At 43.4% G+C, this 25,092-nt stretch overlaps 1 protein-coding gene across 2 annotated transcripts in view; it reads left to right on the top strand.

The window, feature by feature from the left end:
• Positions 1-25,092, top strand: part of Pde6a (phosphodiesterase 6A) — a 72,686-nt gene that overhangs the window by 30,739 nt on the left and 16,855 nt on the right. The window contains exons 7-17 of one of the 2 annotated variants that reach the window (XM_015486083.2): positions 6,285-6,351; positions 10,858-10,905; positions 13,293-13,442; positions 13,943-14,086; positions 16,122-16,187; positions 16,394-16,540; positions 17,458-17,565; positions 19,820-19,929; positions 21,599-21,686; positions 21,855-21,955; positions 22,309-22,416. In XM_015486083.2, coding sequence (XP_015341569.1) covers positions 6,285-6,351; positions 10,858-10,905; positions 13,293-13,442; positions 13,943-14,086; positions 16,122-16,187; positions 16,394-16,540; positions 17,458-17,565; positions 19,820-19,929; positions 21,599-21,686; positions 21,855-21,955; positions 22,309-22,416 — 1,137 coding nt within the window. Of the gene's footprint in view, positions 1-6,284; positions 6,352-10,857; positions 10,906-13,292; positions 13,443-13,942; positions 14,087-16,121; positions 16,197-16,393; positions 16,541-17,457; positions 17,566-19,819; positions 19,930-21,598; positions 21,687-21,854; positions 21,956-22,308; positions 22,417-25,092 lie in introns of both variants that reach the window. The other variant, XM_015486088.2, reaches the window with a different exon arrangement.

The following is a 25,092-nucleotide window of genomic DNA, read 5'->3' as shown; positions in this document are numbered from 1 at the left end:
TTGTTTGTTTTTTTACAGTCTAGAGGATCAAACCCAGGGCCTCCCATATGCAAAGCAAGCACTCTAGCATAAAGTGGCATCCCCAGCCCTTTTAATTTTATTTTGAGACAGCGTCTTGCTAAATTACAGGAGTGTGCCCCCACACCTGGCAGATCAGGACTTTTCAGTAGTTTTCCAAGGAGCTGCTTCTGGGGTCCAAGAATGGAGTGCAAAAGCATGATACTGGCAAAGAAAGTGACTCAGCCCGAAGGAAAGATTATTTTCTACTATTCTCTTCAAATGTGACCAAGAAGGATAATGAAGAGGACAGGAAAGGACTCTATAGAACCTGATTGTAGGTAGCAGGGACTCAAAGACTGTTGAAGAATTGAACAGTGCACTCCTGTAATCCCAGCCACCCAGGAGGCTGAGGTTTGAGGATTACAGTCAAGGCCAGCCTGGGCAATTCAGCGAGATCCCGTTTGAAAATAAAAAAATTAAAAGGGCTGGGAGTGTAGCTCTGTAGTAGAGCACCCCTGGGTTCAAAACTCAGGACCGTGAAAAGAAAAAAAAGAGTTAAACATTGGCAGCCCTTTGTAGCATTGACCTGATCTCTTGCCTGCAGAGCATTTGCAAAAACTTTGTCACCTTCTTATCTATTTGAATCCTCTCCTTGTTCCAGGATCCACACCCACAGAGCTGTCTTGAGACAGGGCTCTCTTTCTCAACTTACTTGCTCGATCCTTGAGACTGCAGTCAAGCTCTGTGAGAGAGTCGTGCCTTTTGTCTCTTTCCCCTGACCTCTAGTTCACCTGAAGGGACTGACTCTATATTGTCCTAATCGTCAAACCAATCCTCAAACTGTGGGTGTAATTGGAAACGCTGATTGTACCCTGGCCACCAGTTGAGGATGAGAAGTTGTGTCAAGTTCTTCTGTTTCTAGTTTTTTTCCTATTATCTTCCATTCCTGCTTGAGTAAGAACTGACTCTGATTCTGGTCTGAGCTCATCTCTTCTTTTTAACCTTGTCAAATGCATATTCATCTGCCATTCTGTTTTCTAACCCCTTTTCTAGAACTACAAGTTTATTCAACTCATTCCCTGGGTTGGAAATGATCAGTGGTCAGTAACTAGCTCCCCCAAGTTTTATCATCACTTGTCAAACATCACATCTGACTAGCCTCTGTTAGCATTACCTTCCACAAAAGTAACCTATTTTAGACTTTTTTTTTTAATGGCAGTATTCTGTTTCTAATACTTTTTTTTCCCCCCTTGGCTAAACTTGGTATTGAATCCAGGGGTACTCTACCACTGAACTACATTCCCCAGTATTTTGTTTGGTTTTTGAGACAGGATCTTGCTAAATTACCCAGGCTGGTGTGAATTGCAGTCCTCCTGCGTCACCCTCCTGAATAGCTGGGATCACAGTCATGCACCACCGTGCCCGCCTAATATAAATTTTGAATCAGCAGGATAGGCTACGTTGTGCTGTGGTAACAAGACCTTGAGATCTCCATGTTATAAACAACAGAGTTTTATTGTCCCATCCCCTGTGTTGCCATTGCCATTTGGTGGGTGTGGTTGGAGCTATAATGAATGGAATTGTGGTCAGACAGGGACCAAAGCTGATATATCAGCCACCATTTTGAACCTTGAAGGTTCAAACCCAGAGGAAAGAGAGAAATGAGGAAACATCCTGGCTTGTAAAGTGTCCATCTGAAGGTGACACATCACTTCCACTCACTCACATTTCAATGGCCAAAGCTAGTCACACAGTCATACTTGACTTCAAGGGATAGACAGTGCAACCCGACTATGTGCCCAGAAGAAGGACAGCCAGGATGTTGATAAATACTCTGAATGGCTCACAGCATTTGCCACCCACACTAACAGAGGGGAAAACTGAACAGTAAATCAATAATTCATCTAACCAAAAGAAGGCCAAATATGGGTTTAGGAAAAAACTGAAAGGTAGGAAAAATAGAAAGTACAAGTAAAATTGATATTTAAATCCAAATATAGCAATAGTGTCTTTAACTATAAATCAACTAGATGTTCTATCTATAGAATAAAGATTGACAGACTGGATAAGGAAAAAAACCTATTGCATTCCATTGATTCTGAGAGGCACAAGTTTCTACTTTTTGACATTTATGAAGCAAAATCAATGATATTGTACAGTTGCTGTGAGCCACACAGCAGTCTCCACGTAGTTATCTTTGCCTGTGTATGTGTGAACTTGGTCATAAGCATATATAACTTCACTTGAGTTAGTGTTGAGCAACCACTACTGGATGCTATCCACAGGGAATTTAATTGCCACATAAAGTAACAGGAAGAGCTGGGTGTGGTGGTGCATGCCTGTAATCCCAGTGACTCAGGAGGTTGAAGCAGGAGGATTTCAAATTCGAAGCCAGTCCTGGCAACTTAATGAGGCCCTAAGCAATTTAGGGAGACCCTGCCTCAAAATAAAAAAAAATAAAAAAGGGCTGGGGATGCAGCTCAGCAGTTAAGCACCCCTGGATTCAATCCCTGGCACCAAAAGAAAAGAAAAAAAGTATCTGGAAGAGACAATGCTATGAACCGGGTACAGTAATATGACTAATTCCAGTCACTCAGGAGTCTGAGGCAGGAGGATCCTAAGTTTGAGGCCAGCCTGGGAAACTTAGAGAGATCTTGTCTCTAAATAAAAATATTTGGAGATGTAGCTCAATGGTAGAGCACCCCTGGGTTCAATCCCCCATACTGAAAAGAAAATGATTTTGCTCTAGGGGTATTGAAACAAAAGTTGTCTTGAATGGCACAGTAAAAATAAAATTTCAAGTGAAAAGCACTACAACGCAGATCAATCGGCAGCATTTTATCTTTCTCCATCACACAAAAAAATTGGTTCCTAAAAAATGATTATTTCCAGTGGACAAAGTGGTGTATACCTATAATTATGAGGAAGTTAAGGCAGAAGGATCACAGGTTCAAAAACAGCCTGGACAACTTATCGAGACCCTGTCTCAAAACAAAAAGACTGTAGAGGAGATGTATCTCAGTAATAGAGCGCTTGCCAGCATATGAGAAGCCCTGGTTCAGTTCCTAGTCTCTCTCTCTCTCTCTCTCTTTCACACACACACACACACACACACACACACACACACACACACACACACATTACTTCCTAGATACAATGAAATACCATATACCTTGTCCAGTACTGGGGATTGAACCCCGGGGGCACTCTACTACTGAGCTACATACACCCCTGCCTTTTTATTTTTTATTTTGGGACAGGGTCTTGATAACTTGCTCAGGCCTGCCTCAAACTTGGGATCCTCCTGCCTCAGCTTCCTAAGGCTGGGATTACAGGCATGTGCAAATGTGCCTGGCTATAGAAGACTTATTGGAAGGATAAGACTAAAGAAGTTGAAAATAAAAGCTTAAAAAGATACATCATATGAATGCTAACCAAAAGAAAACTGGCATAACTATATTATGCTTTTTTTTTTTTTTAGTGCTAGGAATTGAACCCAGGGACTTGTGCATACACTAAGCATGCCCTTACCACTGAGCTGCACTTCAGCTCTGGTGAAACTATTTAATATGAAATTTAAAAAGATGTTATACTGAATAACATTAATAGAGATAAAGGTAGTCCCTTTTTAAAAATATTAGTTGTAGACGAACACAATACCTTTATTTTATTTATTTATATGTGGTGCCGAGGATTGAACCCAATGCCTCACACATGCTAGGCAAGTGCTCTACCCCTGAGCCACAACCTGCACCCAGATAGTCCCTTCTTAATAATAAAGGGATCAATCCACTTTGATCATACAGGAAGACATTATACTTCTAAATTTGCATATATCTAAAAAATATAAAGCAAAAACTGGCCAAAATACAAGAATATATAGACAAACACAGGTTCACTAGTCACTAGGAGGAGAGTAGGACAGAGTATACAATATCTGCGTAGCACAGATAGCAAACATAACCTAATGCATCTATAGAGAACATTGCTCCCAACCTCCCAAAGTATAGAACACTCAGTTTTTTTTCAAGCATATAGGCAATGTTTATAATATTTGCTTATATACTGATCCATAAAGCAAACCTTAATAACTTTCAAAAGATTGAAATCATACTGGGAATGTCCTTTGCTCATAATAAAAATATGAAAGTCCAATTACAAAAAATTAATCAGAATCTGGATGCGGTGGTGCACACCTGTAATCCCAGTAGCTGGGGGTTAAGGTGGGAGGATGGCAAGTTCAAGGTCTGCCTCAGCAACTTAATGAGACCCTGTCTCAAGAAAAAAGACTGGAGATGTAGCTCAGTAACAAAGCATCTGTGGGTTCAATCCCTCGTATCTCAGAAAGCACAAACACAAACAAAAAATAATCAGTAATGGGCTGGGGTTGTGGCTCAGCAGTAGACCGCTCGCTTAGCACGTAGGGCAAGTGCCCTACCACTGAGCTAATCCCCCAGCACAGTGACAAATACATTTATAGAAGAGACTCCATTTCATTAATTTTGCAGAGGAATGAAAAAGAGAACCACAATGTGTCACCATTAGAATCCACCAGAAGGGTTATGATTAAAAAGCATGGAAATACTAAGTACTGGCAGAGACTTAGAGCAAAGGTAACTCCCCCTGATGGGAGTGTCAATTACTTTGGAAAGCAGTTTGACCTTTGAAGAGATGCACATTTTTTTTTTTCCAATCCTGGGGATTGAACCCAGGTGTACTCTGCCACTGAGCTGCCTCCCTAGCTCTTTTTATTTTTATTTTGCTATAGGGTCTTACTAAGTTGTCAAGACTACCTTCAAATTTGTGACCTCCTGCCTCAGCTTCCCACATCACTGAGATTACAGGCATGCACCACCATACCCAGCTGAGATATGAACATCTTATGACCCAGTATTTCTACTCCTAGGAATATGCCATATAAAATTGAGAGCATATACTTATTGGAGTGTTCCTAGAGGCACTGTTCACATTATCTGTTTACATTGGCAGAGGAGATGCCCATCAACCCTTGAATGGATAAATTGTTCTATTGTTCTGCATGGGGAAATTGCATGTCAATAAAATGAATGAATTATAGCAATATGAAAAAGAAGCCAACCAGGTGTGGTGGCAGGAGAATTACAAGTTCAAGGCCAGTCTAGGCAACTTGTCTTAAAATAGAAAATATGAAGGACTAGGGGTGACTTAAAATAGAAAATATGAAGGACTAGGGGTGTAGCTCAGTGGTAGAGGCCCCTGGATTCAATTCCCAGTTCTGCAAAAGAAGAAGATAAATGAAAAGGAGAAGGATCCAGATAGAATAAAATAATTATACATTGTGTAATTCTATCTAAATGAAGTTGGAAAACAGGCAAAATCAAATTAGAAGGTATAAGACATCATACTTAGGTGGTACAACTACAGAAAAGCAAGAGTGTAATGATCATACTAGAATAATTATTACGTTTGGGGTTAGGGAGAAGGCTATGATTGGGAGGGGCATGTCAGGGATCTCCAAGGTGCTGAGAATGCTGTTCTTGACATCTATATGGCTTCATATGTATTCGTATTCTAATGCTCAATGAATTTTAATGCATTTTTCTCTGCATATTTTTCTCCCAATAAACAATCAAAAAGTAATGAAATTATGCATCACTTAAGAAAGGGGACACATTGATTAAGTTAATTAGTTGCTTATTGTACTGGAGATTAAACCCAGGTGTGCACTACCACTGAGCCACATTCCCAGCCTTTCTCATTTTTTATTTTGAAATAGCCTCTCTCTAAGTTCCGGAGCCCATCCTTAAACTTGCAATCTTTCTGCCTTAGCCTCCTAAGTTGCTGGGGTTACAGGTGTGTACCACTGCACGCAGCTAGGAAGGGGACACGTTTTGAGAAATGCTGGGCAATTTTGTCATGGTGTGAACATCATAGAGTGTGCTTACACAAAGTAAGATGGCTATGACATCACTAGATGATATGATCTTATGGGACTTTGTTCATATGTGTGGTCCACTGTTACCAAAACATCATCATTTATGACACATAACTATAGTACCAAAAATTATAATATTATTATTATCTCCACCAAATATAAAGCATTTAGCTTAGTCACTAGTGCCTGGCAGGAGCTCACTGTAGATGAATTTTCAACTCTCTATATAGTATGAAGCTACTAACTCCATGAGGAAAGTAATGGTTTGTGTTTTTGCTCAGCAGTCAATAATAATCTGTGAAATGGATGTTGTCACTTTTCTTCGGTCCCCAAAAGTCCCTACATTGAATTTCACCATTTGTCTTTACAGGACTCCACCTCCTGACCACTGGGCTTTAGTAAGTGGTCTCCCCACTTATGTTGCCCAAAATGGTCTGGTAAGTAACACAACTTGAAAAGGGGAAAAGTTTGATTGAGATGAAAGAATGAAGGGATTTCAGATGCAGCAAGTGGAAAAAATGGGGGGAAGTGTGGATCTCCAAAGCCCGAGTCTCTTGTTTTTCAATTTACTCGATAGAAGGTCCCTAGAGATAAACAGAGAATTGACATTTGGGCAAATATGAAACGCAGAGAAATAATCTTTAGGTGAAAAGATGGTCACTGACAAATGTGTCAGGGACAAAGTCATGACTGGGTGGTCTACCAGGCTCCCCAGGGACTAAGTCTCAATCTCATGTCAGACTTAATTGCCATTGTCCACCTCCCATCCCCATTGTTTCCAGCCATGTCACACAAAGCAGAGCTCCAGAGCTTTACCTCCCACCTTGCCCCATTCACTAAGGCCAAGGGTGAAGCAGTGGTGTCTCCTGCGCCCGAGATTAGGGTCATGTCTGCTGCACATCACCCCCATATTTGGTCCTGGTCACGCCTATATCCTTTCCCCAGAACATACTACACAATGGTGCCCCTGTGGCAAGGTGTTTATTTATTGAGCATTTTCTATTACAGACACTGTCATAGGCTCTGAGGATGTAAAGGTAGATGGACCATGATGTACTGTTTCTCTTCTGAAACTCATAATCGAATGATGAGATGCCTTTATTAACAGATATTTATACTGCGATGTGATAAAGCCATGATAGAGGATACAGAATAGGGGACTCATAAACCAGTCTTCATTTCCTAGAGTGTGTTGGTTGCCGCAGTCTGGCTGGGCACACAATCACGAGCCACCACACAGCTTGTAGATTCAAACAGCAACTCTTTATTCCCGAACTCACACCAGCCGTCTACAAACACGTTCTGGGGAAATCCACGTTCTCTGCCCAAATCCACGTTCTCTGCCCAAATCCACCTCCACTGGGCTTCTGTCTCCCAAAATATACTGTCTGAATCCCGTGAGAACTCAAGGGGAACTCAGGCAGCAGGATACGCCCTATTTCCAGCAGGAATAATCTTAAACCTTAAACCTGGAACCTAAACCGGGAACGCCCTAATCCGCCTTGGTCCTTGAGCAAGGTCACCTACATTCAATGTCACTGCAACATGGGGTACGCTGGCAAGGAAATTGTCATACCTACTTGGCTAATGGCTCCCAGCAGTTGGTCTGAGTTGAATTTGAAATCATTAGTTCTTAGGCAGGTGGGGGCAGGAAACAGGATTCCAGGTAGAAGAAACCTCATGGGTGTCAGTCAACTCTCCATTATTGTAACAAAACCCTGAGATAATCAGCTTATAAAAAGGAGAGTTTTATTTTGGTTTCAGCCCGTGGTTGGTTGGCTTTGTTGCCTTGGGGCCTCTGGTGATACATCATGGTGGAAAGCTTAAGGTGGAGCTAAGCTGCTCACCTCATGGCCAGGAGGCAAAGAAGAGAAAGAGGAGCGGTGGGTCCCACAATCCCCTTCAAGGACATGCCCTCCAATGTCCGTAAGACCTCTCACTTAGGTCCCACCTCTTCCCAGTAGTTTCCATCACTTCCTAAGATCCCTGAGTTGGGGGCAGAGCCTTTAGTATATTGGCTTTTCAATCCATATCCAAACTATGGACAAGCAACATGGGCATAGGAGTTTGGAGCAGCACACTGTGTGCAGTTTAGTGTTGCTGCTGTGTTAAGTTTAAGACAGCAAGACAGGGAGAGAGGGGGCCAGATAAGGCTTTGGATGCCATGTCCAAAGGGTAGGACTTGAATCTACAGGTGATGGCTTTTAAAGCAGGAGACCAGTACAGATGCTTTTCATCTTATTTGTTTGGGTCTTATTGTTGTTGTTTGCAATACCAGAGGTTGAACCCAGGGCTTGGTGCATGCTAGGCAAGTGCTGTGCCGCTAAACTACCTCCCCAGCCCTGCTTTTCATTTTAGCAGGATAATGCTGGCAGGTCCATAGAAAATGGATCAGAAGAACTAGGACTGGAGGCAGAGTGACCAGTGCATGATTCAAGTAAGGGATGATGAGAATGTCAACAAATGCAGTCACTGTGAAGAATACTGTCATCACTGCCCATGGCCATCTACGTAGTGCTACAATGAGGCACCACATAGATGTTCTATTTTAATACAATATTCAACAAAGACAAGATGAAAAGGAGATAAGAGGCTGACCTGATATCCAGAGGGCAAAACTAGCAGGACTTAGCCTTGGTGGGGAGCAGAGAGGATGGAAGAGAGAAGAGTCAGAGCTCATTTTAAGCTTCCAGACTGAGAGTGCTGCCATCAGGTTTGGATGTAAGATGAGGAGGTCAGCTTTAAACAAGGTGAGATTGAGACATTCTTCAGGAGCAAGTGATCAGCAGGTAGATGAAAGTACAGTCCCCATGCTATGGAGAGAGAGGAGGGGTGGATTAGGAAGCTATCAGGACCAGGTAGTATTTGAAACTATGGTGTTGACAAAGTCACCCAGGGAGATGTGAGGAGCAGTGGGTTCCCAGGGTGCAATATTGGAGGATTTCAGAATTTCCAGAGCAGGTGGAGAAAGGGGTATATGTAAAGGGGGGAAGCAGGAGGAGAATTCAGAGGTGTTTGCAGACCCAGGAGAGGCAGTCATGGAAACCAAAGAAGTAGAAAGTTTCAACAAGGAGAGAGACCAGCCAGGTGTGGTGGTGCACATCCATCCTCCCAGCTACTCGGAGGCTGAGGCAGGAGGATTCCGAGTTCAAGGCCAGTCTGGGCAGTTAATTCAGACACTGGAGGGATGATGAGAGGATGAAGAAAAGACAAACAGACACACATAGAGAAAAATCTGGGGCCAGGTGGTTTAAGCCATGGCCTGGTGAGGCTTGTTTGACACCAGAGCTAGCTCAGCACATTTATTATACAGGTTTTGTCATCAGAAGGTTATTTGTGAGACAGTTTTAGCAGAGCAGGTAGTCTGAAGGATGCAGCGAAACTTGGGAGACATAGAGGTCATCTTGTTATGCCCAGAATTCTCTACCCCCGGGAGTTGGTGTCTGAATCCAAGGTTCTGACTGTTAGAGCCACACACCTTTGCACATAGCCACCCCTGGCCGGCATTACCATAGCAACTGGGGAATCTTGACCTGCACTTTTGCACAGTCAGCTCCCAGAGCAAATGCAGCCATAAGGGAATCAGGGACCAGGGTTCAAATCACTTCTCTCCACAGTGAGACTCTGTCTAAAATAAAAAGGGCTGGGGATGTAGCTCAGTGGTACAGCACTTGCCCCACATGAGCACATGGATTCAGACCCCAATGCAGAAAGAAAAAAAAAAAAGGAAAAGAGAAAGAAAGACAGGCAGATAGACCAAATGCAGCACAGTGATCTGGTGAGACAAGAACTGAAGGCCCCATCATATTTGTCAATTAAGAGGTCTTGGTGGCCCAGATAAAAGCAAATTTGGTGGCAAAGTGGAGGCAGAAACTAGCATGTGGTCCACTGAGAAGTGGTGTGCAGTAAAAGGTAGAGAAGGCAAGAGAAAAAGGGAGAGTACCTGTGGGTGGTTGCTATGGAGACCACGCTGTGTGAGGGAAGCATTTTGAGGATGGGAGATACCCAAGCTGGCTCATGGGCTGAGGGAAAAGGGCCCTCGGAGAGGTTGCTGACCAGGAGAGAACAATGGGAATGGACGGACCAGGTCCAAGGAGAGGTAGGAGGATGATAGAGTGAGTAGGCAGTCCTTGGACAGGATCTGGGCAGCTCAGCCTCTGACACCAGACAGTCCACGTCTGTGTTGACGGGCAGGGTTGCTGCAAGCCCATGTAGTAGCCTTTTGAGAAGTAAAAGCAGGCCCTCTTCTCAAGGGAAGACTACAGCGAGGTCAGGAGCATGGCTCTGCCAGCAGAGCCCAGGCTGGATCTCAGGGCCAGCCGCCCCTCAGCAGGTGCAGTATGTATACTACCCAACTGCAAAGGCGGCCAGCCGCAGGAGGGATCAGATAAGTGTCATTTGGTTCCTTTTCTATTCTCATCTTTTTGGAGGAGAAATCTAGCAATGTAGAAGCCAAATTACAACACCTGCCATTTCTTGTTCTACTTTGAGGTTTCTACCCCAAGGAAAAATGCCTTCCTGCCCAAGAAAGCAAAACAGAACCCCAAATGTACATGAATCAAATATGTTTTGCATAGCACTGTTTCAGATTAGAAAAAGCAACCTGGATACAACCCAAATGCTCAACAAAAGAGGAACGGCAAAATGATGGCAGCACTCTCAGACTGGAAGCTTGAAATTAAGGGTACGGCAGCTTGTACCCTTAATTTTTGCAAAGTTTAGAAATAATTCGAGGTGGAGACAATCCTGAGAAGTAAGGTTTACAAGGGGACTTTTCTTTCCAGTATCCTCTCTTAATAATCCAAAAGGATCTCCGGTGTAGCTACCTGTGAAAAAAAATGTGAATGCTGTTGGCAAGGACATGGTGTTTGTGAAAAGAGCAGGCCCTTTACCAGGTGCCCCTCGGGGCTAATGGCAGTCCCTCTTCCCTCCACTGCTTTTAGATTTGCAATATCATGAATGCACCTGCCGAGGACCTTTTTGCATTTCAGGTAAGTCGTTTTGGATTTGTTCTCTTAGTCACATGACTTCCTTCTCCATTCGAATCCACCTGCTTCCTTGGGAAGCCATCTAAATGGAGTGAAACCAGGATGGAAAAAAGCCATGTGCCAGTGGAGGTGGGGAGGGAGCTGGCTGGGCCAATTCCAAGGTCTTGTTCTATTTCAACACTCGCACTCTTTGCCTTCTGGCCTCAGGACCTTCACTTATGCTGTTCTCTCAGCCACCACCCTCTCCTGTCCAAATTCCCCATGTCCTTCAGTAACAATCTCAAATGCTACCACTTCTATGAAGTTTTATTCTGATTTTTGTGGCTGTGTATAATTTCTTTTTGAAAAGTGCATGGAATATCGTTTAGAATTCCATTCGGCTTTGGCTTTTATCATGTAAGACATGCTGGTGGAAGCCATCTTCTGGGCCAGGCTTTGGCACAATCTACTCTGGCTACCATAGTGGAACAGAGAGACCTGGTGGTTGTCTTCGTGGGGCTCATAAGAGAGACACCTGAGTAATGGTCAGTAGAAATGTAGGGGCTAGCCTGGTGCAATGGCACAGGCTTGTAATCCCAGCAGCTCGGGAGGCTGAGGCAGGAGGATCATGAGTTCAAAGACACCCTCAGCAACCTAGTGAAGCACTTAGCAACTTGGTGAGACCCTGTCTCTAAATAAAATATTAAAAAAGGGCTGGGGATGTGGCTCAGTGGTTAAGCACCCATGGCTTCAATCCCCAGTACCAAAAAAGGAAGGAAGGAAGGAAGATAGAGGATAGAGAATGTGGAGAGGAACTCTCAGGAGCCCTGACCTGACCTGAGAGAAATCAAGGAACATGTCCTTGAGGAAATTATTTGTGAGTAAGGAGAGGGGAGAAGGCTGCAGCAAAGAGACGGATAACTGGAAGGGATAGCGTTGGCCAGCAAGTGAGAGACTTGCTGAGTGAGAGACTGAGAAGGTGTGGCAGGAGCCGATTCTAGAGAAGTGGATAAAAAACAGATCGTACAGGGCCTGGAAGGGCATACCAAAGGAGAGTTCGTCTCTCTTACTATTTTCCCCTTATTTCATCTTTTATTATCCTTAGTTTTGCCTTGGACTAATTTCTGCCAGTATAATATTGGCTTTCTTTGATCAAGGAAGGGTTGGTTCTTACCTTTCTTGACATCCTCAGCTCTAGATGTCTTGTCAATGTTCTTTGGGTTGAGCATGCCAACCATAAGAAAAACAAATCATTAGCAATCAGGACACAATTAAGAAGGAGATAAAAATCACTCAAGAAAAATCTGTGCTTTTTTTTTTAACTTTCCAGTTTATTCAAATACAAATAACAAGTATCATCTCACCACCTTAAGAATCTTGACAATTCAGAAATGGAAGATACCTACTCCAGGAAAGATACCTACTTCCTTGACTTCTGTCTTTCCTCTGGCTCCTAGGGGACCATAAAATACCACACTGCAGTGACATTGCTGGTTTACTTTATGGAAGATGAGCCACCTGAGGAACATCTGCCTTACTTGCCTTGGTTTCCCCAGCTGGTAGCTTGGTTTCTTGTACATTGTAAATATTGATGAATCAGTGAAAATAGAATCTAGAAATGAGTCACGTTATCTCTGTTTGATAATGATGAAAGCAAGGCTCCCCACAGGCATCCTCAGCTGACCAAGAACCTCATTGCTTAGCAAGGCACACACTCTTCCCCATCTGTAGGTAGGAAAATCAAGGCCTAAGGAAATAAAATTCCAAGCCAAAATTACACAGAAAGTCAGGCCAAGGGCAAAGAGTTAGAGAATATAGCCAGGTGATTCATTCAAAATTATGAAAACCACCAGCATTTGTTTTTTCAGTGCTGGGGGTTGAACCCAGCGGCTCTTTACCACTGAGCCATACCCCCAGAGCTATTTATTTTTTTTTGTTTTGAGGCAGGGTCTTACTAAGTTGCTGAGACTGGCCTTGTACTTGTGATCCTCCTGCCTCAGCCTTCCAAGTGGGATCACAGGCGTGCGCAGCCACAACTGACCCAGAATTGTTCTCTGAAGCCAGCCAGTGCCCTGTGGTTTTCTCCTATATATGAAAGAGAACTACACTCCCTGGCATGTTTCTGCACATTACTGTATCCCTGGTACACAGTCCACTGCCAGGCACCTACAGCCCTGAGATCATAGGGACAGAGACAACGTGGCTACCTGGTTTTGTATCAGGCACTCCACCAGATGGGCTGTTTGCTCAGGCTTCTGTGGCTGATACTAAATCCATACAAAATCCAACAAGCTCCACCCTCTTGCCAACCCCTCTCAGCCAATCAGGGTCACACCACAGCCCAGAGTCCATCACAGCTGCCTATACAGCCCAGACCCAGAAGAGAACCTAAGATCTGCCCCTCTCTTTAGAAAGAGCCTCTGGATGATTCTGGATGGATGATCAAAAATGTCCTTTCAATGCCGATTGTGAACAAGAAGGAAGAAATTGTTGGGGTGGCCACGTTCTACAATCGCAAAGATGGGAAGCCCTTTGATGAAATGGACGAGACCCTCATGGAGGTATGGCGTGCTGGGAGGTCCTTGCAGCTGGGATTCGGAGTCTGCTTGCGGCCAGGTGTGGCTTTCAGAGCTGCACATTGCGACAGGAAGGCCACCTGAGGCAGCCTCGACCACCACCTTCTTCACTCTCGCTTCTGCCCCACGTGTCATCAGAGAGATCCATATTCTGCTTTTAAATACCATATTTTAGAGTAGTTTTAGGTCCATAGAGAAATTGAGCAGAAAGTACAGAGTTTGCACATAGTCCTTGTCCCCATGTGGCAAAGAAGAGTCCCTTTTTGTGAAGCTCTTACACATAAAAATGATGCTTAATGTCTGTTAGTGCTTTAAGAAGGCGCATTCACACCATTGTTTTACCTTGTCCTCACAACAGCTCTGCATTGTGGGCCGTGCACAACCCCTGTTATAGCTGAGTAAAGAGAGTCCCAGGGAGTCTTGCTCTAAGAGTCAGGATCAAAGCTGGGTGTTCTGTCTCTGATTCTTCCTTTCTTTCTTTTCAGTCTTTGACTCAATTCCTGGGCTGGTCTGTCTTGAATCCTGACACCTATGAGTCTATGAACAAACTTGAAAATCGGAAGGATATTTTCCAAGACATTGTAAAATATCATGTAAAGTGTGACAATGAAGAAATTCAGAAAATCTTGGTGCGTAATATTCTTTACTTGATTTCACCTTAGTAAAGACTAGCAGAGTTGAAGTGAGACTTGAAGTCCACAAAGGCACAGCTTGGGTGTGAGTTTGCTCAGTCATGTCTCTCCAGCTTAGCACAGAGATGTGGCAGCCCTCAGATGACGGATGGATGAGTCCCCAGAAGGTGGTGCGTACTAACAGCTCTTTGTGGCCTGAAGACAGGTATCCCTTGCAGGGTTATCTCAATCTGGGGCCTGACCCTGGCTTAAGAGCTCTAGAAACTCCCCTTTTCACTGAATCCAGTGTTGACTTTGTACTGGAGACAAGATAAACCATCATAGCCCCTAATATGAGAAGACTTATCTGATATAGACCAATGGACCATGGTCAGTTTCTCAGAGCCTCACTCTGTGGTTAGCTCACAGAAGACCCAAGAAAGTCACAGAAGAGTTTGGTGTGCAAAGAAGTAGTTCATAATGAATAAGGAGTCCTTATCACTTTACAGTTTATAAAGCAAATTCAATTTGGGCTCTTTTTTTGATGCTTTCAAGTTATTAGTCCCATAAGATGGGCAGGATAAAGATTTCTATCTTTATTGTAAAAAATGAAGAAATCAAGGCCCCCAAAGTGGAAAGAACTTGTCCCCAAATCACCTAGACTGTGAATAGGTCTCACTTAACCTTTATCATAATAATGAATAAATTCTCCACTTCTCTCATGAATGGGCTGTCTCAGGAGGTGATGAGCACCCCAACACAAGAGTTATCCCCATAGACATTGGATAGCATGTATCAGGGATGCTGTAGAGAACATTGCTCCCTGGAGTGGGAAATTGGACTTAATGCTTTCAAGGGTATGTGAGAATTGTTGATTCATTGTTCCTGAGGTTTTGGTCTTAAAGAGACCAAGGTCTTAATAGTACACTGAGTTAGCCAAGTGGTATTGGCTATGATGCCCAGCCAAGCTCCCAAGACCTTGGCTTATAGGCCTTCTCAAGTTGAAAAAAACATAGGTCAGTATTCTCAAAGAAAGTTTCTTAAGCTGTGAAAATGATGTAACAAATTGATCATTTAATACCAATATCTGATAAATTCTGAGGACAAAATATCCAGTTTGGATGATTTTCCTCATGGTTAGCTTGACTCAGTTCATAAGTTTCAGTCAAATGATGGATATGTATGGAGGTTTAGCCTAAGTTGAAAGCTAACAGATTTTACTCTGGGCCAAGAAATCAGAAACAAATAACTGGGTCCAGGTTCCCTGCTCCTCTGGCATCTAGGGAATAAGCCCAGAGAGAGAAGTCACCCAGAGAGAAAGTGCCAGGATCATGGCCAAATCCTTCTTACTCTCAGTCAGTAATTAAAACAATAAAAATATTAGCAGCATTATTTTATTTTGGTGCATACTATGTGCCACATACCATGCTAAGTGCTTTACATGCATTATTTAATTCAGTTGTGCATATTTTTAAAAAAATGACTCTGTGGCTGGAGGTGGTGGTACATACCTGTCATCCCAACCACAGGAGAGACTGAGGTGGGAGGATCACAAGTCAGAAGCTAGCCTTTGCAACTGAGAAAGACCCTATCACATTAAAAAGTAAAATAAAATAAAAGGAAAGAATTGGGATGTAGCTCAGTGGTAGAGGACCCTAGGGTTCAATCCCCAGTACTGGAAAAAAAATAATAAAAATTAGAAAAAAAATGACCTTGCACAATTGATATGTGCTATATGTGCTACAATGTCCGATTGCACAAATTTTAACTTACTGGTTAAAGGCTTTAATTATCCCCATTTTATAGGTGAAGAAACTGAGCTTCAAATGCATTTGATAATGCAGAGCTCAAATTTGGATGCAGGTCTCCATAGCGCCAAATCCCGTGACTTTGAATATGCTCATCAATGAATATTGAATGGCAGTTTCTTTGAGTGGGTGGTTCTGATGCAAAGACTTTGAAGGAAGGGGAAAAATGGAAATGGAAAAGTGGAGGCATATCAAGTTTTCAATATAATAACATTTCTTTTTCTCTCCTGTTTTGGGGCTGGCAGAAAACCAGAGAGGTGTATGGGAAGGAGCCATGGGACTGTGAGGAAGAGGAGCTAACTGAGATCCTGGTAAGAGGAGCTGGCACAGAACAGGCCCTGATGTGTTATCTGCTCAGGGTGCTCCTGAGCGTGTGTGCGTTACTCTCTTCAAAGCGTGTTCCTACCACTCTATTCTGATCCTCCCAGGACCCCAGGATGGAAACAGGGTGGTGGGTAGCAGGGGGACCCAGGAACACTTCCTATCCCCTAATCCCTTGACTCCATTCCTTTTTCAGCGGGGAGAGCTGCCAGATGTAGAGAAATATGAAATTAATAAATTCCACTTCAGTGACTTGCCCCTCACAGAACTGGAGCTGGTGAAATGTGGGATACAGATGTATTATGAGCTCAAAGTGGTGGAGAAATTCCACATTCCACAAGAGGTGAGATCAAAACAAACATCTGTGATTTTTCCGTTTTTTTTTTCCCCTTGCTTAGGAAAAAAATAAATAAAGATCCCTCCATTTGTAAAGTACCTTTAAAAGAGTGTGCCCTCAGGTGTTTGGGGTTTAAAGCAGTCGTCATGTTGCATGGTTGAATTTTTTATTAGAAAAGAGACACGCTGTTCCTCTGAACTTGGGATCTTCAGAGCTTTGGTTTCTTGCAGTGGGTTCTGAGCACTGCGTTCTGGAGGCAGGGAATAAATAGATATCTGACCAGGGTGGGAAACGTGGGCTAAATCCATTTTAATCAGGGCTCTTTCCCTGCAGGATTCCTTATGAGTGTTCACTGAGTCTGGGTGATGGGGACTGGCTAAGACAGTGGGATGGGAGGTATGCATGGTCTTCAGAGTTTCCCAGACTTTCATTAAGTAATGGTTCTCAAACTGTTGCTTCAGAGTACATCAGCACCATCTGAGAAGTTTCTCTCTCTCTCTCTCTCTCTCTCTCATACACACACACACACATACACACACACACACACACACACACCCCTAGAACCGATTTTAATAAGCCCTCCAAGGTAATTTTGATGTTCTCGCAAATTGGAGAACCACAGGATTAAAGAACCCTTTTTGCTGCTGCTGCTGTGAAGCACCTGTTAGTGTCTCTGAGGACAATTGCTCTCTGAAGCACAATTTGGGAATCACTGATGGACGCTCGACCCGCGGGATAAGGGGGATGATTCTCTCTTACTTTGTTTCTAGCAACAACAGACATCTTCATAGCATGGAGCAAAGTGCTTTCATAGCATTTCCGCATCTGTTGCTAGTTCCCACCTCCTAGTGTCTTCTAGCAATGGAGAGCCCTGGGCACCTGGGCAGGTGTGCACTGTCTCGCTGACATGGGTGTATTCGCAGGCCCTGGTGCGGTTCATGTACTCCCTGAGTAAGGGCTATCGCAAGATCACCTACCACAACTGGCGGCACGGCTTCAACGTGGGACAGACCATGTTCTCCTTGCTGGTGGTAAGCAGGGCAGGCCTGGTCCGCAGGGTGAGAGGATCTGCCTGGGCTGTGGGCCCAGGTCACGTGGGACAACCTCATGCAGACTCCATATGGCAGTGACAGCATTGTTATCCTCTACTGCCTTTTAAGAATTCCAAAAGTAGTACATGCATAAAAGAATCCCAAGAATAAAGAAATGAAGCAAATAAAACATGAAAGGAAGCTGCAGTCTATCCCAATCCTGGTCTGTTATTTGGAGATAACCAAAGCACAAGTCCTTCCAAATTTTCTTTTTGTATACACTTGCATACACACACACACACACACACGTACAGAAACATGCACACCATTTATTTTGTTTATAAGCAATGGGATATTATTCTGTTTTTCATTTGAAAATGTATATTATCACATTCTTCCATTTTATAGGTAAATCATACTCTTTCATTATATATGAATACATACATATAAAACACATTTTCTATTATATGCAACACACCAATTTTACCATTTTAATCAATTTTGCATGTATGATTCAGAGATATCAAGTACATTCACAGTGTCATACAACATGTACACTAAAACTTTTCATCATTTCAAACTCTATACCCATTAAATAATAACTGCAACTCTCTCTATTCTGCAGTCCCTGATAGCCCCTATTCTGTTTCCTATCTCTATGAATTTGACTACTCTAGGCCTTCATGTAGTGGAATCACACAGTATTTGTTCTTTTCTCTCTGGCTTAATGTCTTCAAGGTTCATCCATGTTTTAATTTTACAGCTGCATAAAACAGTCATCCTTGATATCCATGGGTTTTTTTTTTCTAGGACTCTCCTCCCCACACATACTAAAATCTGCAGATACTCAAGTCCCTTATATAATGGCATAGTATTTCCATATAAGCTGCACAATCCTCTTATATACATTAAATCATCTCTAGATCACATTTAGTACCTAATAAAATGGAAATATAAGTGGCTGGACATAGTGGTGTGTGCCTGTAATTCCAGCAATTTAGGAGGCTGAGGCAGGAGGATCACAAGTTCCAGGCCAGCCTCAGTAACATAGCAAGGCCCTAAGCAACTTATGAGAATGTGTCTGAAAATAAAATATAAAAAGGGCTGGGGATGTGGCTCAGTGGTTAAGTGCCCCTGGGTTCAATTTTCAGTACCAAGAAAGAAAGAAAGAGAAAGAAAAGAAAAAATAATGCTATTAAAAATAGTTATTATGTTGTAATGTTTAGGGAACAACTACAGAAAAAAGTTAGTATATGTTTAGTACAGACAGATTTTTAAAAATACATATTTTTCGTCTGTAGGTGGTTGAATCCACAGATGTGGAGCCCACAGGTGCAGAGATAGGGAAGTTTTTTTGTTGTTGTTGTTGTTTAAATATACCATGATTTCTTCACCCAGCACCCAATTATGGGTGTGGACATTGTTTTCAATCTTTGCTGTGACAAACAGTGCTACTGTACCCTCTGGGGGACAGACCTTCATGCATTTGTATCAGTACTTTGGGCTCAAAGGGTTCCAGCCCTTTATCTTTCATTGGAAAGTGTTCCCCATGCAGGGCATGACACAAGTCTGCTTGGGCTCACATTCCCTGTCCTCATTCCTTTCCCTTCAGGGCTGGAAATGTCAGGTCAGAGCAGGTACTGGAACCCAGAGGTAGGCATTCTAGCCAGGCCACTGCCAGAGGTGACAAGGACACAGCTTAGATCTGGTTTATTCCGTAGGATCAAAGTCAGCATTGCCTCTCCAGAACCCTTCCCCAACCCTTCTCCAGCCTCTTCTCCAGCACCAGCAGGAACAAGGGTTAACTATGTGGAGAAGCCTCAGGAAAGGAGGATTCCTCCGGGCTGTGCTTAAACCAATAGACCAGGTTTGGGAGGTTTGCTTTACCCATCTGGCCACGTTCATAAACTTTCCAAATCCTGAAACCTGATGGTTCCAAGTTTCTCAAAAATCATCCAGAGCAACATCCTCTACCCCCACTGTGCAGATTGGGATACTGAGGCCCAGAGGCGCATGAACCCAGCTAAGGTCACCTAGTAATAAGTGGCCAGCTCTCCCTGTTTGCCTGGGATCATCCCAGTTTCAGTATGGAAAGTCCAACTTCCTGGAAAACTCAGCCTGTGGTAAAGCTCTGCTCACCTCAAGGTCAGAACCATGTCGGTCAGCGCCAGGCTTTCCCCCCATCTGCCCTCTCAGCCCTGCTTCCAGCCCCCCACAACACAGGAGTGACTTGTACCTCTGATTGTCCTTCCAGACAGGAAAGCTGAAGCGATACTTCACTGACCTAGAGGCCCTTGCCATGGTCACTGCTGCCTTCTGCCATGACATTGACCACAGAGGCACCAACAACCTCTACCAGATGAAGTGAGTTAGCCCTTACTGGCTCCCCGCCCCTCCCCAACCCTCACCCCAGGATTTATCACCTAGGTCTTTATGGTCCTCAGGCTGGGTGACCAAGGAAAAGGCCCACTGTCCACATCTTCCCACTTCCTTTTGCCCTTGGGATCCAGCTCTACTCCTATGATAGACAGAATAATGGCCTCCTAAAGACGTTCACATCCCAAACCCCAGAGCACGGAAATATGTTATGTTGACTTACATTCAAAACAGACTTGCAGCCAGGTGCGGTGGCTCACACCTGTTACCACAGTGACTTGGGACACTGAGGCAACTCAGTGGAGAATTGCAAGTTTGAGGCCAGCCTGGGCAACTTAGTGAGACTCTGGGTCAAAATTAAGTTTTTTAAAGGGTCGGAAGTCAGTGGTAGAGCACTTGTCTAGCTTGTGCAAGGACCTGGATTTAATCCTTAGGGCTGGGGGAAAAAGAAAAGGTGGGAGGGGGACTTGGCTGATGTGGTAAAGGAACTTGAGGTATAGGAATGGTCTAGATGGACCCCTTAGAGTCCAAAGGGTTCTTGTAAGAGGGAGGCAGAAGGTCAGAGAGGAGAGAAGATTCTCCCCTAGGGTCTCCAGAAGGAGGCCACCCTGTGGACTACTTTAGACTTCTGAACTCCAAATCTGAAAGATAATCCATTTTTGCTGTTTTCAGACATTAAGTCTGGGGCAGTTTGTTACAACAGCAATAGGAAACTAGGACATTAACTCCCGCACTCTCTCCTCCCCGTCCTAGTTTGAGCCAAGATGTTAGTAACCGATAATGTTCATTTGTTCACGTGTATTCATAATGCTTCTCATGTAGTTGGTGAACTACGCTGGCCAAAGGAAGTACCATGGTGAGCAGAACACACAGTGCCTGTCCTCATAGTGCTTATATTCCAGCCTGCCTCTGAAGCACAGTCCTTGAACTGGTCTCATTGGATCCTTCTGATCACCACATGGGCTGGACAGAGTAGGGGCTAGTGTTATCTCCATGACACTGATGCAGAAATGGAGGCCTGTAACTCACTAATAAGCACTAGGATTCATTCTTCTGAGTTTTTTCAGTAGTCCACGCTGCTCCAAGGGTGAAGATTGTGTTTACAGTTTACACTGTGGGAATCCAAGTATGGAGTGTAGTGCTCATCACATAGTAAGTGTTCAACAAATATTTATTACACTTAAAAAATGAACAAACACACTGCTGGAGGGAATTCAGTGGCTTCCCCTTACGAATGGAGGACTAGGGCTTTGCTGATCTTCAAAGCATGGCCCGTGCCAGGATGAATGGATGGCTTCAGGGGATCCATAAATCTCTGTAGCTGTGTGTGGTATGATATGCGTTTGTTACTTTTTCTGAGGGTAAGAGTCTACACTGCTCAGCAAATTCCCTAAAGAGTCCATGAGCCAGACTAGGGTCAGAATCACTTGTGGAGAAAAGCTAAAGACAGAGCCAAGAGATTTGGTGTTTGGTCCTAATTTTCCCTCGTCTCTCTGTGCAAGGACCCGTGCAGAATCCTTCTCAATCTTGAACTTCAGCCGTTCTACTTGCAGATTTAGAGGTGTTGGGACTGGATAATAAAGTCCTTAACCTCCATCTTGACCTTTCTATGTTGATTTAACCTCCCTCCCTCTTTTTCTTTCTCTTTCTCTCTCAGATCCCAGAACCCACTGGCCAAGCTCCATGGGTCCTCCATCTTGGAAAGACATCACTTGGAGTTTGGCAAGACACTGCTGAGAGATGAGGTAGGACGGGGCTGAGGCCTCATCTCAGAAGAAGCCTGAGCGCACCCAGGCAGCCTTCTTGCATTGGCCTAGGCTGCCACGAACTCCCGCCATCTAAGGTGACCACTGGGAGGTGGCTTACTACAGCCAGCATCGTTTCTCACATCTCCCCGCTGGTTTTCTCTTTAGAGCCTGAATATCTTTCAAAACCTCAACCGCCGACAGCATGAGCACGCAATCCACATGATGGACATCGCAATCATTGCCACGGACCTCGCCCTGTATTTCAAGTTGGTATTTTTTTCTCACTTTAATAACAAGAAGACCAATGATTATGAAAACAATAACAAACATAGTTCCAATTGATCTTTATTATGTGCCAGGCTCAACACTATAGCCCTGTGAGTTATCATTCCTCTCATCCTGTGGATGGGGAAACTGAGACCCAGGGTAGGAGATTTGCTAAAATCCAATAGCAAATCGGCACAGTCTGAGTTAGAGCCTGTCTTCACTCCCAGCCATTGTTCTAGTTTGGCTAAGTGTGTCGATTTCATCAGTCCCCATCTGAAATGAGAAGTGTTAGCAGCACAGATATGTCTTAACCTAAGACTTGCTTCCTTTAAAAAGCTGATGTGTTTCGTAGGAAGAGGACGATGTTCCAGAAGATCGTGGATCAGTCTAAGACATATGAAAATGAACAGGAATGGACACAGTACATGATGTTGGAGCAGACGCGAAAGGAAATTGTTATGTGAGTTGAAACGGGGCTAAGCCCTGACCCTCGACAGCTAGGGTCGTGAGGTGGGAGGCTGCATTGGTAGATCTTGCTGCTTTTAAAAGATCTGGGACATCTTCCATTTTGGAGGCCTCCAGTATATTGGGGAGGGGGCAGTTATTCCCAAACCAAATAGCACAAGTTATTATAGAGGTTTAGTCTTTATTTTAGCACTAAAAATATAAGAAACCACATCATTTATTTCTCTGTACACAAAAAGTGTAAAATACAGGATTTGGGTGGCAAAGTGATATAACTTTCAAGTTTTGATAAAACAACAACAAAAATACTATTCTATCGATGGTTTGTGTGATAGCTATGTGTCACTTAAAATATGTAGGCTTGAGCCAGGCAGAGTGGCACATGCCTATAATCCCACCCAACTGCTCAGGAGGCTGAGGCAGGAGGATTGCAAGTTCAAAGTGAGCCTCAACAGAGTCCCTGAGCAACTTAGTGAGACCCTGTCTCAAATTAAAAAATAAAAAGGGTTGGGGATGTAACTCAGTGGTAAAGCACCCTGGGTTCAATACCCTGTACCAAAAAAATAAATAAAATATATAGATTTAATGTTTTAGGTGTTCCTTTATATATGATAATGTCCCACCATATTGTTGTGCTATCCACAAATTAGTTTTATGTTTTGAATAAAATTTATAGTGCATGCATTTCAGTTTGTGTATCTCCTTTCAATTCTCACAAAGTGCTTCTGTGATTCACCTCGATTGATGATGAGGTGAAAAGTATAAATCTGTGGTCTTTTTGCAAATATGTAGCCCAGGCCAAATGGTTCCTGCTTTTCTTTGATGGGTTCACAGCAATGATGTTGGTAATCAAGAAGGGTCTCAAGGGAGGATTACCAGGTCCCAAGGAAGCATTTCCTTGTTTATTCATCCCCTGATCCTTCTGTGGAAGTGAGCTGTGATTAAGTCACAGCACTGCAAATTTCTGTACAGAGGAGAGACAGCCACTGGGACAGGGAAAGGAGGGCCAAGATGCTCCTGCTGCGGCCCTTTAGCTGTCCAGTCAGGCCTCTAGAAAGGTCCCCTGATCCTGGGGAGCAGCATGACCGGGTCCTACTCAACAAGGGTGCAGGTTCAGGTTGGGACTGTTCCCAGGAAGACCAGGAGCTGTCCTATCAGACATTTCAAAATGGTCCAGCAAAGAATTGAATCCATTGTAAGATTGGGAAAAATTATCTGTTCTCCTAATTAGGTATTCATTTAAAGTGATTCCAAGAAAAATACCTACTGTGCTTTGGAGGAATTAGGAAGCTGATTCCAAAACTCTCATGAGGAATATGTATGCAGAAATCATCAGAAAATTCTGAACTAGAGCAGTAATAAGGCAGGTCGGTCCTAGGCATGGTTAGTTGTCAGGTCAATGGAACACGCTTGAAAGACCACGCGTGTGCTAAAAGCGGATCTCCTACCGACGGAGAAAGCATAAGATCTTAAAGGGCACTGGGACAACTGGGTGGCCTGTACAACAAAGTAAATTCCAGACAAATAAAGAATTTTTAAATAATAAGGGAAAGAGAGAGACAGGATGGGGAAAGTATGAGAGAATTAAAAAGAATAATTTCAGAGTGCGTTTTCCTAAGTACGGACTAAAATTCACATCATAAAAATAGGTGGATAGATTTGATGGCATAAAAATTAAGAATTTCTGCACAACACGGAAATTCAAGGCCAAAGTCACAAGGCACGTGATAGGCTGTAGAAAACATTGCAACACTTCTGACATAAAAAAAAAAAAAAAGAACTCATCTCCTCAGCAAAGTGTTAATACAATTCAAGAAAGACTAACCCAATCAAAAATGGACAAAAGACATGAACAGATGTTTCCAGAAAACTTATTTTCAGAGGGATGAAAAAAACCAATGAAAAATGATGACCTTACTCCAGAGAAGTTCAAAACAGAACTGTAGCAAGTTGCAATTTCTCGCCCCTCCTCTTGGCAAAGATGAAAATATTTAACCCACTGTGTTGGCCAGAGCCAGGGGAAACAAGCGATCTCATTCACTATGGTGGAAGTATACAGAGGCATAGTCCTTATGGAGGACAACTGAACATTACCATCAAAATTGCAAATGACCCTACTCTTCAACCCTTCAGTCCCACATATTTCCCCACCAGGCATTCTCCTACATGTGCACCAAAGAGTGCATACACACCAGGTGTGGTGGTACACACCTATAATCCCAGCAACTCAAGAGGCTGAGGCAGGAGGATCAGAAGTTTGAGGCCTGTCTCAACAACTTAGTGAGGCTCTAAGCAATTTAGGGAGCCCCTGTCTCAACTTTAAAAATAAAAAGAGCTGGAGAGGTGGCATAGTGGCTAAGTACCCCTGGGTTCGATACCAAGTATCTTAAAAAAAAAAAAGTAAATATATATGTGTGTGTGTGTCTGAGTGTCTCTGTGTGTGTATACATATACATAAAATATATATCTAAAAATATGTATATATGTACGCACACATGATTTGTATTCCCAGAAAATATTGAAAACCTGGTACACAACTGGTACCCAAGTTACAGAAGTGACAGTGCTTTCATACAATGGAATGTCATACAACCTTTGCAAACAAATGATATCATATAAAAGATGTGATGTTCAATTTTTTTCAAAAGCCAGGAGCAGGACTTCGGTTGTA

This window comes from Marmota marmota, unplaced genomic scaffold, assembly GCF_001458135.2.
Source record: "Marmota marmota marmota unplaced genomic scaffold, marMar, whole genome shotgun sequence".
Lineage (NCBI taxonomy): Eukaryota > Metazoa > Chordata > Mammalia > Rodentia > Sciuridae > Marmota > Marmota marmota.
Note: the sequence above shows the minus strand (reverse complement) of the source record. Positions and strands in the feature narration are given on the sequence as shown.